The sequence below is a fragment of the Mobula hypostoma genome, chromosome 17 (assembly GCF_963921235.1).
Source record: "Mobula hypostoma chromosome 17, sMobHyp1.1, whole genome shotgun sequence".
In the NCBI taxonomy this organism is placed as follows: Eukaryota; Metazoa; Chordata; class Chondrichthyes; order Myliobatiformes; family Myliobatidae; genus Mobula; species Mobula hypostoma.
Window position 1 is genome coordinate 53,375,140 of NC_086113.1, and position 15,341 is coordinate 53,390,480.

The 15,341-nt window shown below is 42.3% G+C and overlaps 2 protein-coding genes and 1 long non-coding RNA gene across 8 annotated transcripts in view; 2 read left to right on the top strand and 1 right to left on the bottom strand.

Annotated features, from left to right (window-relative positions):
• The window catches only part of zgc:136493 (uncharacterized protein LOC692276 homolog), a 59,101-nt gene extending 49,960 nt beyond the window's left edge, over positions 1-9,141 (top strand). For both annotated transcript variants that reach the window (XM_063069922.1, XM_063069921.1), the window contains exons 5-7: positions 6,203-6,381; positions 8,769-8,865; positions 8,985-9,141. In XM_063069922.1, coding sequence (XP_062925992.1) covers positions 6,203-6,381; positions 8,769-8,865; positions 8,985-9,141 — 433 coding nt within the window. The remainder of the gene's footprint in view (positions 1-6,202; positions 6,382-8,768; positions 8,866-8,984) is intronic.
• Positions 9,011-15,341, top strand: part of rbfa (ribosome binding factor A) — a 29,735-nt gene continuing 23,404 nt past the window's right edge. Inside the window, exons 1-3 of one of the 2 annotated variants that reach the window (XM_063069920.1) lie at positions 9,011-9,051; positions 13,033-13,092; positions 14,424-14,466. In XM_063069920.1, the coding sequence (XP_062925990.1) occupies positions 14,449-14,466 (18 nt within the window). In that variant the 5' untranslated portion in view covers positions 9,011-9,051; positions 13,033-13,092; positions 14,424-14,448. Of the gene's footprint in view, positions 9,052-13,032; positions 13,093-13,461; positions 13,775-14,423; positions 14,467-15,341 lie in introns of those variants that run through there. The other variant, XM_063069919.1, reaches the window with a different exon arrangement.
• LOC134358041 (uncharacterized) lies at positions 10,924-13,578 on the bottom strand. 4 transcript variants are annotated; one of them, XR_010020785.1, is made up of 4 exons: positions 13,372-13,508; positions 12,698-12,784; positions 12,471-12,612; positions 10,924-11,052 (listed from the first exon to the last, which is right to left on the bottom strand). It is a non-coding gene; the product is annotated as an uncharacterized LOC134358041 (long non-coding RNA). The 4 variants fall into 4 exon arrangements; XR_010020784.1 differs by having other exon boundaries at positions 10,952-11,082; positions 13,433-13,578; XR_010020782.1 differs by having other exon boundaries at positions 10,952-11,082.

Genomic DNA, 15,341 nt, shown 5'->3' on the forward strand with positions numbered 1-15,341 from the left:
AGCAGAATGGAAGAATAAATTATCTGTAAAATGTCAAGCTGTGTGACTTAAAAATAGTTCACCATTTAGCTTCCATTAAATATTTCACAATCTCTCAGTACTCCTTTTATCAGTCTGAGAGCAAGAACTTGCTTCAGCTTTTCAATGGGCCTTGAACTACCTCACTTTCACTCTTTTGTGTAAGTGATTCATTTATTTGTAACTGATGTGATTTTTATGTCTTTGCTTTGACTTGCTGCCACAAAACAAATCTCATGGCAAATGTCATTGATAATAAACCTGAATCTGATAAATCTCTTTTAAATTGGAGTTGTCAATACCCATTGAATGCTGCTTTGTTCAAAGTAATTTTATTTTATTCTTATATTCTACTACTCTTGATGCATTTCCTGATTATTTATTTTTGATTATCAAAGTGTCTTGGGATTTTTAGACCATGCTACTCCCAAGACCATTAGCAGGAAGTATTTTAGCTCATGGTTACCCATTCAGTCTGTTGCATTCTTTAGTTCTTTTTGTAGAGCATTTTATTCTTTTTTCCCCTAAGCAACTTATCTAATTTTTCTAAAATATGTTATATTTCCACCATCACTTCAAGCAATACATTCCAGACCCAAACTTAAAAAATTTTTCCTCATGTCATCCTTGATTCTTCTGCAAATAACTCAAATCTGTCTTCTGGCTAACGACCCTTCCTGTAATCTGTTTTTCACCTTATTTACCCTGTCAAATCTTTTCTTGACATATTAGCTCCAAAGAGAATATCCAAGTCTCCACAAACTGATTTCTTTCTCCTCTGTTACAGAGTAGATTTCTTCTTCACCTTCTCAAAAGCCTTGACATGAAGTTCTCACAATAGTCTAAATGACACCAAAGCTTATATCAGATTCAGATTCTTTTATGTATTTATCACATACATGTCAAAACATACAGTGAAATGCATCGTTTGCATTAACAACCTAAGGATGTGCTGAGGGCAGTCCACAAGAGTTGTCACACATTCTGGGCGAACAAAGCATACCCACAATGTTCAGCAGAACAACAAACCCCTTTCCTCCCTCCCGCCCACCCATCCACTCACACAAACTGACAGGCCTTCCTTCCAGCTTCCATTGGACTCGAATTGCAGACATTAGCTTCCGACTTCCCCATGATCTCACCAACCCAGGGTTTGAGTCACTGGGCCTCAACTTCCAGACTACTGTATTGATCTTTGGACTTCGATCCTTGGCTAACAATGGGACGCTAAACCCCAGGCCTTCAGCTCTTGATTTACTGATGACAGGACTCCAAACTCAAGCTTCAAATTCCGCTGACCCACGTACCTGGGATCATTGGCCACATGGACCTTTGATCCTGTGGAGTAGATGCTGACCTGGGGATGGGCACCAGACCTTGCCCTTGTATGTCTTCGTCTATTAGGCTTGCCAGCCCGACGTATGTTCACAGATGTCCTTCTTCCACATGGTTGCTGGTCTTTGAACACAGAGCATGGAATGAGGCCTAGACTCCAGCCTGACCTCCAGCTCCCCACATCCCTGTCCCTAAACCTTAATCTGACTCCAAACTCCCTATTCTGTCCCCATACCATCCCTAAGAACCTGAAAAAAACAGTCTGAGCTATGACCTCAATGGAGACTGTAGCTCAGCGCCATCATGACTGGAGCCTAGTTGCAGAGGTTCAGCAAAATTTTTGTGTTCTGTATCTCTCTCAATAAAAATGAGGTACTTAAATATGTTTGTTAAAAGATTTCTGGTACCCTGCCACCACCGAGATCTTGTCACTAGGGCAGTGAGTTGTTTACTCTTCTGTTTACCTATGTTGTGCTTTATACATTTTGAATAACATTTTATTAACTTGTTTATGGTATACTATTTTGGTTTATGTGCTGTGTGTGATGTATGTTGTATGGGTGCACTGTGGTCAGAGGAATGTTTCATTTGGTTGTATATATGTACAGTCAGATGAACTTCTTGACATGCCAATTTCAAACCTTTATGTGTAAGTACGTCCATCCTCTTTAAAATTGAACCAATTCATGAAAATCCTATGGTTAAATAAAACAAACTACCAGCAGTACTTCTCACGCTCTTAAACTTTCCGATGATTTTAAGTTCCCTGGCCCCCACCGCTTTATTTTCACCATGGATGTCCAGTCCTTATATACTTCCATCCCCCATCAGGAAGGTCTCAAAGCTCTACGCTTCTTTTTGGATTCCAGACCTAATCAGTTCCCCTCTACCACCACTCTGCTCCATCTAGCGGAATTAGTCCTTACTCTTAATAATTTCTCCTTTTGCTCCTCCCATTTCCTCCAGACTAAAGGTGTAGCTATGGGCACCCGTATGGGTCCTAGCTATGCCTGCCTTTTTGTTGGGTTTGTGGAACAATCTATGTTCCGTGCCTATTCTGGTATCTGTCCCCCACTTTTCCTTCGCTACATCGACGACTGCATTGGCGCTGCTTCCTGCACGCATGCAGAACTCGTTGACTTTATTAACTTTGCTTCCAACTTTCACCCTGCCCTCAAGTTTACCTGGTCCATTTCCGACACCTCCCTCCCCTTTCTAGATCTTTCTGTCTCTGTCTCTGGAGACAGCTTATCCACTGATGTCTACTATAAGCCTACTGACTCTCACAGCTATCTGGACTATTCCTCTTCTCACCCTGTCTCTTGCAAAAACGCCATCCCCTTCTCGCAATTCCTCCGTCTCCGCCGCATCTGCTCTCAGGATGAGGCTTTTCATTCTAGGACGAGGGAGATGTCTTCCTTTTTTAAAGAAAGGGGCTTCCCTTCCTCCACTATCAACTCTGCTCTTAAACGCATCTCCCCCATTTCACGTACATCTGCTCTCACTCCATCCTCCCACCACCCCACTAGGAATAGGGTTCCCCTGGTCCTCACCTACCACCCCACCAGCCTCCAGGTCCAACATATTATTCTCTGTAACTTCCGCCACCTCCAACGGGATCCCACCACTAAGCACATCTTTCCCTCCCCCCCCCTCTGCATTCCGCAGGGATCGCTCCCTGCACAACTCCCTTGTCCATTCGTCCCCCCCCATCCCTCCCCACTGATCTCCCTCCTGGCACTTATCCGTGTAAGCGGAACAAGTGCTACACATGCCCTTACACTTCCTCCCTTACCACTATTCAGGGCCCCAAACAGTCCTTCCAGGTGAGGCATCACTTCACCTGTGAGTCGACTGGGGTGATATACTGCGTCCGGTGCTCCCGATGTGGCCTTTTATATATTGGTGAGACCCGACGCAGACTGGGAGACCGCTTTGCTGAACATCTACGCTCTGTCCGCCAGAGAAAGCAGGATCTCCCAGTGGCCACACATTTTAATTCCACATCCCATTCCCATTCTGACATGTCTATCCACGGCCTCCTCTACTGTAAAGATGAAGCCACACTCAGGTTGGAGGAACAACACCTCATATTCCGTCTGGGTAGCCTCCAACCTGATGGCATGAACATCGACTTCTCTAACTTCCGCTAAGGCCCCACCTCCCCCTCGTACCCCATCTGTTACTCATTTTTATGCACACATTCTTTCTCTCACTCTCCTTTTTCTCCCTCTGTCCCTCTGAATATACCTCTTGCTCATCCTCTCGGTCACCCCCCCCCCCCCTTGTCTTTCTTCCCGGACCTCCTGTCCCATGATCCTCTCGTATCCCCTTTTGCCTATCACCTGTCCAGCTCTCGGCTCTATCCCTCTCCCTCCTGTCTTCTCCTATCATTTTGCATCTCCCCCTCCCCCTCCAGCTTTCAAATCCCTTACTCACTCTTCCTTCAGTTAGTCCTGACAAAGGGTCTCGGCCTGAAACGTCGACTGCGCCTCTTCCTATAGATGCTGCTTGGCCTGCTGTGTTCACCAGCAACTTTGATGTATGTTGCTTGAATTTCCAGCATCTGCAGAATTCCTGTTGTTTACCAGCAGTACAGGTAAGGTTTACCTATCTGTTTTAGCACAATGCTTTATTGATAAAATGTGATTTTGCTTGGAGATAATAAACAGCTTTTCGAAGGTTTCAAAAAGTGATGTTGGATAAACGTTTTCTGTGGAGCAATACCCGTGGGCAGCACACACTACTTCTACTGAAGGTGCTGATTGTTGTAGCTGGCACATTGTAAAAGTCTTTCAGATGAACAGCCTGAGTGTGTAGATTCTCAGAAGTGGCAATGGAGGTCCTAGCGGAATAAGTCCAGAAGAGTGAAGGAATCTGTCTTACCAGCCTTGTTCTCCTGTATCTTCCTGGCTGGTCTTGATCCTTCCCATTCCACATTCAAGCCCAGGAAGACAACCATCAAAATGCCAATGAGCAGGTGCGCTCCCTTTCATCAGGTGGTTCCCTCATGTGTTCAATGAGCTGGAGGATAACAGTACTTTTTTTTGTCTTTGGAAAAGCTGCAGATTGAGATCTAATGTTTGCATCTTAGTGTGTCCCAGAATTTCATCCCAGTGCAATAACTAAGAAAGAGTATGTTTTTTTTTAAGTTGTAGTGGAAATAAATGTCACTCATTCTATGTTCAACCTGTTCCATGTCTTTCACGCTGTGTTAAGAATCTATCCAAAGTACTTTATTTTAGGTAAAATGACTCCCTTATGATTCTGTTTATTTGTTTAGTACTCATCAATAACACTAGTACATGACAAAGGAGAAAGCACATATAGACCATTTTGTCTGATTTTTCTTATAAGCAATCTGTGGGAATCCTTTGTTAATAGTGTAATTTTGACACACATTTTTAATATGATTGGGCAGTGTCAGTATGTTTTGTGAAGGGAATGTTGTGTTAGTAGTTTTTTTTATGAATATTTCTGGGATTGCATATAATGGTAAGTTGCAATCACACCAAAATTCCTTGAAATGTTTGTGGAATTGTTAGGAGTTTCCCTGATGTGGATCCAGTGCATAATAATTAAAGTGACCAAAGATTGATCCATTGCCAAACGGTGAGTAGATAAGAGAGAACATCTGGATGTAGCAAGATTGATTACGAGAAAGGTACTCGACAAGCTATCCAACAAGGTTTATTATATAAAGTGAGGTTGGAGGTAAAAGTAGCATCAGTGCAGAAGTAGTTAGACTGAGAACAGAATGAAGTAAATGGGTTGTTTTCAGGCTGGCAGACTGTTCTTAGTAGGATGAAGAACGATTAGTACTGGGCCCTCAGCAATTCAGTTTTTGTAGAAGTGGCTTAGAAGATAAAATAAGGACATCCAAGTTTGCTGATGGTACAAAATTAGGTGGAAGAGTGAATTGTGAGGAAGACATGATGAATTTGAGTTGCAAAAGGATGAAAGGTGGTTAAGCAATTTGGCAAGGAAGTGGCATATAATGTGGGGTGGGGTAGTTTGGTATCGGTCATGTTGTGTGAAGGATAGGAAAACACAGTATTTTATAATGAGAAGCAAGTGAATCATAAGCTAGTCCATGAAATGTGCAAAATAAACATTAAGGCATCTCTGATAGATGTGTCTTGCAGTGTGCTGATGCCACAAAACAATTTTCATGACATATTGTCAGTGATAATAAAACTTGACTCTTCATTCTTCTGATTCTTTACCTCAAGAGAAGCCTGTATTTTATTCTCAACTGCAATGAAAATGTTTTGGTGAGCGTTTGAGAATTTGGCAGAAAAGTTGACACAGTACTAGGATCAGTCATGATCCTATATTTGAATTGAAGAAAAAGGTCAAAGAAATTTATGACATGTAGAGATGCTATCCTGCTATTTCTTCTGTTCTAACTGAAACTGTTGCTTGCTTCATAGTCAACCAATCAACTCCCCCTCATAATTTGAAGATTCTCTATCAAATCTCCTCTTAACAAATCTTTTTTGAAAGTTGCACTCTCATATTTTGGTTAATAAATTTACAATTTTTTTTGTTGTAATTTCTCCGGTGATTCAATAACCTTTTGCATTATGGATTCTGGAATTTCACTCCATGGCATAACATACCTTGTGTACAAATTTAACATTGGCTCTTTTACTTGCACTTTGCCAATAGAATATGGCATAGCCTCTATAATCATCAGACGAACCATCTGAATTTGCACTTTGTTTTTAAGGACACTTTTTGAGTAATGTTGAATAATGAGAGGGTTATAGTGTGGTGAAGTTTTACAGGTTTATTGTTGCTAACTAGTAAGCAAAATATACTCATTGTCGCTTTTACTTACATTTAGAGCCGATGAGGAGGAGAGACTGGTTGGCGCTCGCTACTGTGCAAGGATTGACGATCTCCTTCAGGAATCAGACTTTGTGATGGTAGTGGTAAATCTGACTCCTCAAACCTGCAAACTGATCGGGGAAAGAGAGCTTTGCCTTATGAAGTCCACCGCAACACTTATCAATATTTCTCGAGGTAGAAATGCATGATGGTTTAGTTTTATAGAAAACTGTTTGTTTTCTTTTTCAAAAAAAAATCATTATTTTCTTACTTATTTATTTTGTGAACTCACTTTGAGATTAATTCTACTCAGACAAAGTCATAAAATGCTACTACTTTTATGGTGTTACATTACCTTCATTCCATAAATAAATGATTTCAGATTTTTAGGAATGGAATTTTTGGCTGCAGCTGAAGACACAAGTTTTTGTCTTCCTCGTGTTTAACTGCACTCATGCAGGATTAGATACAGGATAGCAGGGTTAGAAAATAACACCAAAAAATATGGAGGAATTGGGGGTTGGTGGAGAAATAAGATGGTTTTTAGCAGGAGAGAAGATGTAAATTCAAGTTCAAGTTTAATTACCATTCAACCATACATGAATATAGCCAAATGAAACAGCATTCTTCTGCGGCCAAAGTGCAAAACACAGTTACCAACGGCACACTGAAACTATCACAGTGCAAATAACACAGAGCACAAATGGCACATATGGTTACGATTTCAAAAAAACATAAAGTCACAAAGAAAAAAAATTATATAGCCCAAGTCCCTGAGTGGCATGACCATAGATTGTCCTGGTCCAGCTTGTTTTTGCACTGAGCGAACACTGGAGGACAGCACCAAGTGAGCACTAGAAGGCAGCACTGACAGGAGGGCTCGGCCTCCAACCCAGCACGATTCCAGTGCACCCAGCAGAGGACCCCGTTTTCTACCGTGGGCAGCTGCAACCCAGCACGATTCCAGTGCACCCAGCAGAGGACCCCGTTTTCTACCTTGGGCAGCTGCAACAGGCCGCTGTGGCTGAGGCCTAGTCCTTGCCACAACCATGGTAATGCAGCTTTCCCCACCATTGGTCTTGCCAATCAACAGACTTGCAGTATTCAACGTTACCAATGTCCAACAGGGTCTTGCGATCCCAATAAAAGCTTCCAAGATAATCACTCACTAAGTTTGTTGGATCATGCTTCATCTCAGCAGAATGGTGCGCAACAAATCCAGTAAGTAGAGTAAAGGGAATATCCCCGATGGGTGAGACCAAGTGGGTTAATGATGACTGTTCCTGTTAATCATCCACCACCATTCATGATGAGATGTGGCAGGATGCAGCGTTTGAACCTGAATGATTTGACTTTGAGATCACTTACCTCTGTTTGCACTTTAGAGCACTTATAATCATTGGCTGCATCATTGGCTGCAGTTTTCCTGGGCTAGCACGTCATCATTTTTATGTATGACTGGTGCTTGCCGTTACTGTGCTCTTCTGTATTCTTCACCAAACAAGGTTTGGCAGTAATCTTAGGGGATGGATGTGTCAGGCTATGTAGTTACAGATTTTGGTGGTGTACAGATCCACTATTGATGACCCTCAGTGCTCATGGACCCTCAGGTTTGAGCTGCCACACTGTTTACAGTTTATCTCATTTAACATGGTATAGTGCCAATGCAACATGCTCTAAGATGTCCTTGACATAGAGATTTGATTTTTGTCTCCACAAACCTTGTGTGTTGGTGTCTTCATTTTGGGCAATTGCATCTAGCTTGGGTAGACTGGTGAAAACAGAGTAGTGTAACCTACTGTGTGGATTCACTTGGAGCCCACTGAAGGACCATTCTGAGAGCTTTACCTTTCAGGGTTCTGCCAGTGGTGACGCTACTTCTGGTGATGGACATCAAAATGCCTGACCCAATGTATATTCTATGACCTTGCTACTTTCAGTGCTTCTTCCAAATCCGGTTCAACATAGTGGACAATCGAGCTGAGGGAGGAAAGTGGGTGATAATCAAGAAAAGGTTCCCGACCCATGTTTAACCTGCTGCCATGAGACTGCTTGGGGTGTGGAGTCAAAGTTGGGGATTCCTGGGACTAACTGACATAGGAAGATAATCCAGCATTGTATGGCTTGTGTATCCCGTCACTGAATTCAAAATGACCAGAGGTTCATTTCAATTTAGGATTTGACCATAAATCTTCTGCATCAGCTTTGTCAGGTGGATAATAAGGGATATAATAAAACTAATGTCAGAGATACTGGGAAGTTACTTAAACCAGGCATGTAATTTGGTATTGTCAACCTACGAAGGATCAGACTTCATTCAAAATTTTGTGATTATGGATGTATGCCATAAACAATTATATATTATCATGTTTCTCTGATTTGTACTTATTTCAATAAAGTTAATATTTCATTTTGAGAATTGTAGCATGCAGGTCTTGGAATAGACTTCAATAGCACAACTGGTATTAAAAGATACACAACTGCTGCTTTGTTGACAAAGTTTCAACAGGTTTACAGTCGATTTTCTATATTCAGTAGAACATCCAGTCACGGCTAATAGAGATTTCTATTGATGTTGCAAGGTGCAGTGATTGATCAGGCTGCATTGGTACAAGCACTTCAGAAGGGATGGATTCTGGCAGCAGCTTTGGATGTTACCGATCCGGAACCACTTCCGAGGTATGTTGTTTCTTCCACTACTCAAAGTTTCACACATGTCAATTGAAAGCATGTCAATAACCTAAATACAGGAACACAACTGATACTACAAATGTTTTGTGTTTTTTTTTCAAAACAAGGGATCATCCTTTGCTGTACCTTCCAAACGTCACTCTGACTCCCCATATTGGAACTGCCACTGACCAGGCAAGCTTTAAAATCTTGGAGAAAATGATTGAAAATGCTTTGGCTGCCATTCACGGACTTCCACTTCCTGATGAAGTACTGTTATCATGAAGGATGCAAGCAAGAGAGATATTGTTCATCTAACACCAACAATATAATCACTGATTTATTATAGAAATCTACAACACAGTGGAGACCATTTAGTCCATTGAAAACACTAAACTTAAAATATATAGGATGTTCTTAATCTTGACCTCTACATTTTGTGGTAAGGAATCTACCACTGAGCCTGATCAAAAACCATGACATTTAGCCTTCCAAATAATAAAACTCTAGTTGGTGATAATCCTTTACTATGTGCCAAGTTGCATGTGTTGCTCAAGATCTCCAACATCTGCAGATTCTCTTGTGTTTAGGAACACTTAGTCGTCCTTTTTACTTTAATGAGCTCCTAGATTTTCCTTGGTTTAATTTTTCAGTATGTTTTCTTGCAACATCTTTGTCACCTTAACTTCCTTTTTAATTTCACCTTTGGACTTAATATACTGCCCCAGATTTTCTGGGTTTTTTTTAAGCTCAACGTCATTTTTTTTTCTTATTCTACCCTGCATACCTCTTGATATCAAAAAGGTCTAGAGCTAGACGTTTTCAATTTTTTTAAACTATCAAGGACATATTTGGTGTGCATGCTCACTCTGTCTTCCTTGAATGACTCTCACTCTGACACAGACCTACCTGCAAGTAGCCATTTTAGGCAATTTTACCCATTTCTTATCACTGCTTAGATTTGGAACTGTCTTGACCTGGCCTTTAAAAACATTAAATGTAACTGAATTATCATACCCCAAAATGTTCTGCTGCCCTCTCCACCTATCCACATTCACATTTGTAACCAATCTAATCAATATATAGAAAACAAAAAAAACTGGAGTTGCTTGAAACTTGATAATGGTGGGTTCATCAAATTTCAGGTAACTGAAACATTAACTCTGTTTCTGTTTCCACAGATGCTGCCTGGCCTGTTGAATCTTAGCTTCCTCTTTTATGCATTTCTGTATGCAATGATAGTTGAAATATACTGTTACATGTATAGGGCAGTAATATTCCAAGAAATATTTATTTTCCCTCTTCCCAAAAAAGGATTTCATATAACATCTGATTTGAGAATTCACTCTTCTCTCTTTCTACCGTTACTCTTATAAGCAAGCAAAAATTTCTTGTGCAGAGATGTTGAGAGAAACCAATCAATCATGATCAATAATTAGAAGACCATTGGTAATTGGTTTGTTATTGACAGATGAACCAAAATACAATGAAAAGTTTTTGAGTGCAATCCAGACAGATCATGCCATACATAAGTATTAGATTAAGCCAAAAGAGTGAACAATTTCAAGTTCCTGGGTGTTGACAACTCTGAGGATCTATTCTTGGCCCATAGAATTATTTTTTTTTAGATTATGATAACACTCAGTCCTCGTTTATTGTCAATTAGAAATGCATGCATGCATTAAGAAATGATACAATGTTCCTCCAGAGTGATATCACAGAAAAACAGGACAAACCACAGACTAACACTGACGAAACCACATAATTATAACATATAGTTACAGCAGTGCAAAACAATACCATAATTTCATAAAGAACAGACCATGGGCACAATAAAAAAAAAAGTCTCAGAGTTCCGAGTCGATCGACTCGAGTCCCCGATAGCAGGCGGCAAAGGGAGAAGCTCCCTGCCATAAACCTCCAGGCACCGACAACTGCTGATGCATTGGAAGCACCCGACCACAGCCGACACTGAGTCCATCCGTCCGAAAACTTCGAGCCTCCGGCCAACCCCTCCAATACAGCCTTCCGAGTGCCGTCCTCTGCCAAGTGCCTTCGACCTTGCCCGGCCGCTGAAACAAGCAAAGCCGAGGATTCGGGGCCTTCTCCGGAGATTCTGGCCCACACAGTAACAGCAGCAGCGAAGCGGGCATTTCAGAAGATTCTCCAGATGTTCCTCCGTACTCTCATGTCTGTCTGCATCAAATCAGAAGTGTGCACGGTCCCCTACTTGACAAATAACAGATATCACCACTATTCTGGTATCTGTCCCCCACTTTTCCTTCACTACATCGACGACTGCATTGGCGCTGCTTCCTGCACGCATGCTGAGCTCGTTGACTTTATTAACTTTGCCTCCAACTTTCACCCTGCCCTCAAGTTTACCTGGTCCATTTCTGACACCTCCCTCCCCTTTCTAGATCTTTCTGTCTCTATCTCTGGAGACAGCTTATCCACTGATGTCTACTATAAGCCTACTGACTCTCTCAGCTATCTGGACTATTCCTCTTCTCACCCTGTCTCTTGCAAAAATGCCATCCCCTTCTCGCATTTCCTCCGTCTCCGCCACATCTGCTCTCAGGATGAGGCTTTTCATTCCAGGATGAGGGAGATGTCTTCCTTTTTTAAAGAAAGGGGCTTCCCTTCCTCCACCATTAACTCTGCTCTCAAACGTATCTCCCCCATTTCATGCACATCTGCTCTCACTCCATCCTCCCGCCACCCCACTAGGAATAGGGTTCCCCTAGCACCCCACCAGCCTCCGGGTCCAACATATTCTCCATAACTTCCGCCACCTCCAACGGGATCCCACCACTAAGCACATCTTCCCCTCCCCCCCCTCTGCTTTCTGCAGAGGTCGCTCCCTATGCGACTCCCTTGTCCATTCCTTCCCCCCCATCCCTCCCCACTGATCTCCCAACTGGCACTTATCCTTGTAAGTGGAACAAGTGCTACACATGCCCTTACACTTCCTCCCTTACCACCATTCAGGGCCCCAGACAGTCCTTCCAGGTGAGGCGACACTTCACCTGTGAGTCGGCTGGGGTGATGTACTGCGTCCGGTGCTCCCGATGTGGCCTTCTATATATTGGCGAGACCCAACGCAGACTGGGAGACCACTTTGCTGAATACCTACGCTCTGTCCGCCAGAGAAAGCATGATCTCCCAGTGGCCACACATTTTAATTCCACATCCCATTCCCATTCTGACATGTCTATCCACGGCCTCTTCTACTGTAGAGATGAAGCCACACTCAAGTTGGAGGAACAACACCTTATATTTCGTCTGGGTAGCCTCCAACCTAATGGCATGAACATTGACTTCTCTAACTTCTGCTAATGCCCCACCTCCCCCTCGTACCCCATTCGTTATTTATTTTTATACACACACTCTTTCTCTCACGCTCCTTTTTCTCCCTCTGTCCCTCTGACTATACCCCTTGCCCATCCTCTGGGTCCCCCCACCTTGTCTTTCTCCCTAGGCCTCCTGTCCCATGATCCTCTCATATCACTTTTGCCAATCACCTGTCCAGCTCTTGGCGCCAACCCTCCCCCTCCTGTCTTCTCCTATCATTTTGGATCTCTCCCTCCCCCTCCCACTTTGAAATCTCTTACTAGCTCTTCCTTCAGTTAGTCCTGATGAAGGGTCTCGGCCTGAAACGTCGACTGCACCTCTTCCTAGAGATGCTGCCTGGCCTGCTGCGTTCACCAGCAACTTTGATGTGTGTTGCTTGAATTTCCGGCATCTGCAGAATTCCTGTTGTGTGCGTTAACAGAAACATTTAGCTAAAAGATTATTTTCATTAAGTATAATTATTATTACATAATTTTAGGAAACTAACCTTTTGTGCGCACATTAATTTCCTTTGTACGCTGGTTGAAAATGTGTGCACGCGCACAGCTTAGAGGGAACATAGGTCATGTGGCATCTGTGGGAAGAAATAAACAGAGCAATTACTTCAGGTCAAAGATCCTTAATCTTCTCACGGATGGCACCTAACTTTTTCCAACACTTTGTAATGTAGTAATAATTAGAAAACATTATGATAGTAAAGATACTGTTGCTTTTGTGGTGGAGTTGTTTTAGTGCTAGGACAAGATTCATAATATAGTGCTCGAGAGTTTTATATTTGAGGTTAACTCGGTGATCATTAAATCGCCCTTTTTTTCCCTCCAGCCCTGCCGAGGGGTTTCAACCCGAAACGTCGACTGTACTTTTTCCCATTGATGCTGCCTGGTGAGTTTGCCAGCATTTTGTGTGTGTGCTCGGATTTCCAGCATCCGTAGATTTTCTCTTGTTTGTGACTAAATTGCCTTAACAATGCAGAGGCCTATTTGCATTGACCACAATTATGTTGAATTGCCAGAAGCAAGAATCAGTCTGCTTTTTTTTATTTTCCAAAAATAAACTATATTCATGATAGAAATGTAGACGGAAATAGGAACACCGCCTTTGTCTCAGTACATTCAGTAGCGTTCATACTTCCCAGCGTGAGTCTCAACACGTGGACCTTACTTGTTTACGTCACGCACGCTGAGGGTGAGAACGCATGCGCAGTTTTGTCAAATGGCGGTACCCGTCTTGGAGGCCGAGTGGTTCTACTCGGTCGTTTCTGTTTCATTCAACTCCTTAAATCCGTATCACCTCCTCCCGTCCGTCTGCTGAGACAACTGTCACCAGCTGCAAACAACTCGCTCTGCGGTTTTCCAACGCCAGTCCCAGACTGTGGGCCTTGCGACTCGATGAAGGCATTAGCTGCAGCCGGTTTGGGGGGCGCGCTGCGTGTGTGCGCGCCGCTCGTGGCCCGGGCCCCAGTGAAAGACCAGCTCCCGCAGGCAGCCCAGAGGATGCGCGTGCACACCACTGAATGCGCGCTCGCGAAGAGAAATCCCCTCAAGAAATTTCTGGCCAAGACAAAGTAAGTCTTCTAGGTATAATTATTAATCACCAAGATTGCCACCCGAGTGTTTGTAAATAAGCACGGTGACCCCAAAACTCAAGTGTGCTATTGTCATAGGCATACATACACAGCGTATAAATCCCATGTTTTCTTTTTACAGTAGTACATTACAAGACCAGGACAAACCTAAGTTATTACACGTTTTACATGGGTGCTAGTAACATCAGTCTTGATCTGAGCGCGTGGTTGCACCTGTGTTTACACGCTGCTGTTTTCATATTTTAATTGTAGATATTTTGCTATTATGCTGCACACTAATGCTTTATTAGGTAGGCGAGTGATATATATATATTTTTTAAAATGTGAGTAGTTGTGGGAAAGTTGCTCATTGATCAGGGTAGGTGGATGCATGATGGTTAGAACAGACTTGATGGGCCAAAGGCCCAATTCTGGACCTATGATTATATCTAAACTTTGAGAATTTTCCCTGGAGCCTTGATATACATGTTTGTGAACCATTTCAATGGCATGACTGTCATTTGTAATAGAGAGGGGAACGAGAGTGGAGAGGACTTGGGATTTTTCTAGCACAAACTGGTTGGTGTAATCACAGCCTAAAACTGCAGAAAAAAATTGTCAATCCTGTTTTTTTTGTGTTTCCATGCAGGAAGAAGTTTTGGTATGAAAGCCCTATGCTGGGATCACAACTGGTAAGAACAAGTTTAGTAAATAAACTAGTGTTGCTTCTTACCAAAATAAATAGTTTGGTCATTGATTGTTTGGGCTCAAAACTTGTTAGCTTGTGTATTATAAGGAATGTGTGTGCTTTCTATAGCAGTGAAGAGCCTTGATAAACATCAAATCATAAGTTGAATTGTTGATTTGTTCTGAGAATTCCTCAAGTTGTTTCAAGGGACCTTGTCTTCATATGTGCGGATAAGATCTAATTTTGCGGATTATGAGACCTTTAGAACATAGAAATCTACAGCACCTTACAGGCCCTTTGGCCCACGGTGTTGTGCCGACCATGTAAGTTACTCTAGAAACTACCTAGAATAATGATTGGTCAGTTGCGCTAACTGGAATAATATAAGGGTAACTTGCTGAACACCAGCTCTATCCCGACTAACATTCAGATTCCAATCTGAAGATCTTCATCTTCACCTCACCATTGGTTTGAGTGAAGCTACCATTGTTCCATCCGTGTCAACTTACTGCCATCCTCAATATCCGATAGGCATTCCCAGTTTGTGTTAATTTTTTGTTTTAATTTTCCCCTGTTAATGATGGATAAGTACGTACAGCACAATCTCTATGAGTCCAAAGGCCATAAGGCCTTGAATTCTAATCCTGCTAAGAAACAGAAACTACAGGAAGTGCGTCAATATAATGTTACATACCTGGAGTATGGTTTTATTCCGTTCCTGTGAGATCAGTGGCACCCCAAGTGTCTTATTTCTAATACTGTACTGTCTAATGAAGCCATGAAATCATCAAGATTGCAGGAACACTTCTGCAAAAGACACCCTGAAAATGCTACGTAGTATTACTCCGTTCCAGAAGATGAAAGATGCATTTGAAAAGT